The sequence below is a fragment of the Carcharhinus amblyrhynchos genome, chromosome X, assembly GCF_965287045.1.
Source record: "Carcharhinus amblyrhynchos chromosome X, sCarAmb.v2.hapA, whole genome shotgun sequence".
In the NCBI taxonomy this organism is placed as follows: Eukaryota; Metazoa; Chordata; class Chondrichthyes; order Carcharhiniformes; family Carcharhinidae; genus Carcharhinus; species Carcharhinus amblyrhynchos.
In genome coordinates, this window is record NC_137359.1 from 8,409,034 (window position 1) to 8,411,883 (window position 2,850).

General features: G+C 46.5%; 1 protein-coding gene across 4 annotated transcripts; it reads right to left on the reverse strand.

Annotated features, from left to right (window-relative positions):
• Window positions 1-207: 207 nt before the first annotated feature.
• Window positions 208-2,611, reverse strand: LOC145361952 (uncharacterized). 4 transcript variants are annotated; one of them, XM_080217946.1, is made up of 2 exons: window positions 2,555-2,611; window positions 208-1,205 (listed from the first exon to the last, which is right to left on the reverse strand). In XM_080217946.1, the coding sequence occupies exon 2, from the start codon at window positions 1,094-1,096 to the stop codon at window positions 302-304; it is 795 nt and encodes a 264-aa protein (XP_080074072.1). In that variant the 5' UTR covers window positions 1,097-1,205; window positions 2,555-2,611; the 3' UTR covers window positions 208-301. The 4 variants fall into 4 exon arrangements, with proteins under 4 accessions (XP_080074072.1, XP_080074075.1, XP_080074073.1 ...); XM_080217949.1 differs by having other exon boundaries at window positions 2,513-2,599; XM_080217947.1 differs by lacking the exon at window positions 2,555-2,611 and adding an exon at window positions 2,288-2,505.
• Window positions 2,612-2,850: the final 239 nt, after the last annotated feature.

Consider the following 2,850-nt stretch of genomic DNA (forward strand, 5'->3'; position numbering starts at 1 on the left):
TTGAGATACTTTTTCCCAGTGGGCTATTTGGAAGGGGGGGGGAAATAGCAGAGGCAGCTGATGGGATTGTCTCTACGTCAGTGACAAAGAGGCTCCATGAGCTCCTCACGCTTGTTGGAGGCGAGGATGGAGGAGACAGGGGAGAGACCTTCAAAAGAAAGTAACTTGTATTAGGGATATTAAAAAAGATAACAGTGATTTAAAGGCTGATTTATTTGACTTTATTCAAAATATTAACACCACAGAAACAGATCCCAATGAACATGGTTGAATCCTGGATATGGTTAACAGCAAAATCCAATTACTGTGCATTCTTGTGAAGTCGCTGGTGTGTCTGCAGATTGGATGAGGTAGTGAATCCCTTCCCGCAGTCAGAGCAGGTGAATGGCCTCTCCCCAGTGTGAACACGCTGGTGTCTCAGCAAGTGGGATAACTGAGTGAATCCCTTCTCACACTGAGAGCAGGTGAATGGCTTCTCTCCAGTGTGAACTCTCTCATGTGCAGTGAGTTGAGAGGACCACCTGAAGCCATTTCCACACTGAGAGCACCTGAACGGTCTCTCATCACTGTGAACACGTTGATGGGACATCAGTTCCCAAGAACTTTTATAACACTTCCCACATTCTGGGCATTTAAAAGCTCTCTCCCCACTGTGAACTCGCTGGTGTTTCAGCAGGGTGGACGAATCTGCAAATCTCAAACCACACACAGAGCAGATGAATGGCCTTTCCCCGGTGTGAACTCGCTGGTGGGTCAGCAAGTGGGATAGTTGTGCAAAGGCTTTCGTACACTCAGAGCAGGTGAATGGTCTCACTCCAGTGTGAACTCGCTGGTGTTTCAGGAGGTTCGAGGAATCAGTGAATCCTTTCCCACAAGTAGAGCAGGAGAAAGGCCTCTCTCCAGAGTGCCGCCGTCGATGTGTTTCCAGTTCAGACGGGTAATTGAATCCCTTCCCACAATCCGCACACTTCCACGGTTTCTCCTCAGTGTGGTTGCGCTTGTGTTTTGACAAGTAAGATGGTCGGCTGAAGCCTCGTCCACACACAGAACACGTGTACGGTTTCTCCACACTGTGAACGGTGCTTTTTCCTTCCATGTTCAAAATCTGATGATATTCACGTTACAAAAGATTGGGCAGCTTTGACAGATTCTGATACAATATTTGGTTTCAGTTTCCTAACTGCAAGTCCTCCCCTTCTGTTATCCTGTGAAATTGAATTAAAATAGAAAAAAGGGAGTGAGAGAGAACCCACAAAAACACAGGCGGTGAAATTGACCTGAATGAATCTGGTAATTTGTGAAGCTGACACTAGGAAAAAGTGACAATGAAAGCTGCTGGATTGATGTAAAAACCCAATGGGTTCCTAATATCATTCAGGAAAAGTAATCTGTTACACAATCTGGACACACATTGATATCAGGTCCTGGACAAGCAGAAAATTCCTCCACTCATATATCAGGAAGATTGGAACCATTCTCTTCAAGCCCCACTACAAACTCCCCTCCCTAGCCACCAATTCCATTGCTCTCTGGTGATGCAAGCACACTTAAACTTTTCAACTTTAGTGTCACTATTTAATGCAAGATGAATTTCCACATCATCACCAAGACAGCTTATTTTCAATTCAGCAATCTCACCCGACTCCACCCCAGTCTCCTCTCACCTGCTACAGAAACTCTGATCCATTCCTTTGTTAGCTCTAGAGTTAACTATCCTAACCCACTCCCAGCTGAACTCCCACATACGACCTCCCTGTAATCCTGAGGTTATCCAAAACTACGCTGCCCATGTGTTTATTTGCACCAAGACTTGTTCACCTATCATCCCTGCATTCACTGACCTACAAAATGCTGAGTACACCAAACGTTTACAATTTTCATCCTTGTTTTCCTCCATGTTTGTAACCATCCCTAGCTCTGTCATCTCCTCCAGACATACACCCTCCGAGATCACAACATTCATCTAATTCTGGTCTCTTGAACTTTCCCGATTTGAATTGCTCCACCGTTGGTGAATGTATTCGTTTCCCTGGAGCACAGGGTCTGGAATTTCCTCCCTAAACCTCTCCACCTCGCTTTCCTCCTTTACTATTCTTCTTTAAACCTCCCTCTTTGACCAAGGTTTTGGTCACCTGCCCTAATATCAGTGTCATGTGTTACTTTGTCACATTTCTGTGAAATGATTTGTGAAGTTTTACGATGTTAAAGACACAATATAAATACAGATATAGTCACTGCCTTGTACATACAGGGTTGTTTTGTTTTGCCCCATCAGAGTGTGAAGTACCTTGGTGAACAAGTTGTTCTCACATAGCCCCTACAAAGATGGCAGCCACTCATGCGCTCCTCAGCGGATTGCCCCCAATAAAGATGGCGGCGCTCAACCCGGCTCAGAAACTGGGAAAAATCTGAGTCCGCGCTCGATGGAAACGGAAAAACTGACAACAGGGAAATACTTTTTCCGGGTTTGCGGTTTACAGAATTTGTTTACAAAGCCTTTCCGCTCGCCTACCGGATCCACCGCCTCCTCAGTCTTGTCGTTTTCTGCACTTACTTATTCCGCATCCAACAAAGATGCACCTCCCGATCGCCATTACCCACACTGCGCATGCTCCACTCCCATCCCTGCCCCTCATTCACTCCGATTGGTTGGAGGACCAGCCGCTCCCGCTCGCTCCTCCAGCCCTGCCCCTTCTCTTCCTATTGGTCAGGAGGTTCTGTCAATCAGCCGGGCATTGTGACGGTTTTAGATGGTGGGCGGGGCCACAGCCTCAGGCTGAGTTGCTGATTATTGGCAGTATTTTGTGTTTGGGAGTTAGAGCTAGAGATGGATAGTCAGTTCCCCTGGGG

What these genes read in the sequence shown, in the direction of transcription:
- LOC145361952 (XM_080217946.1), bottom strand. Translation starts at nt 1,096, where the DNA reads ATGGAAGGAAAAAGCACCGTTCACAGTGTGGAGAAACCGTACACGTGT.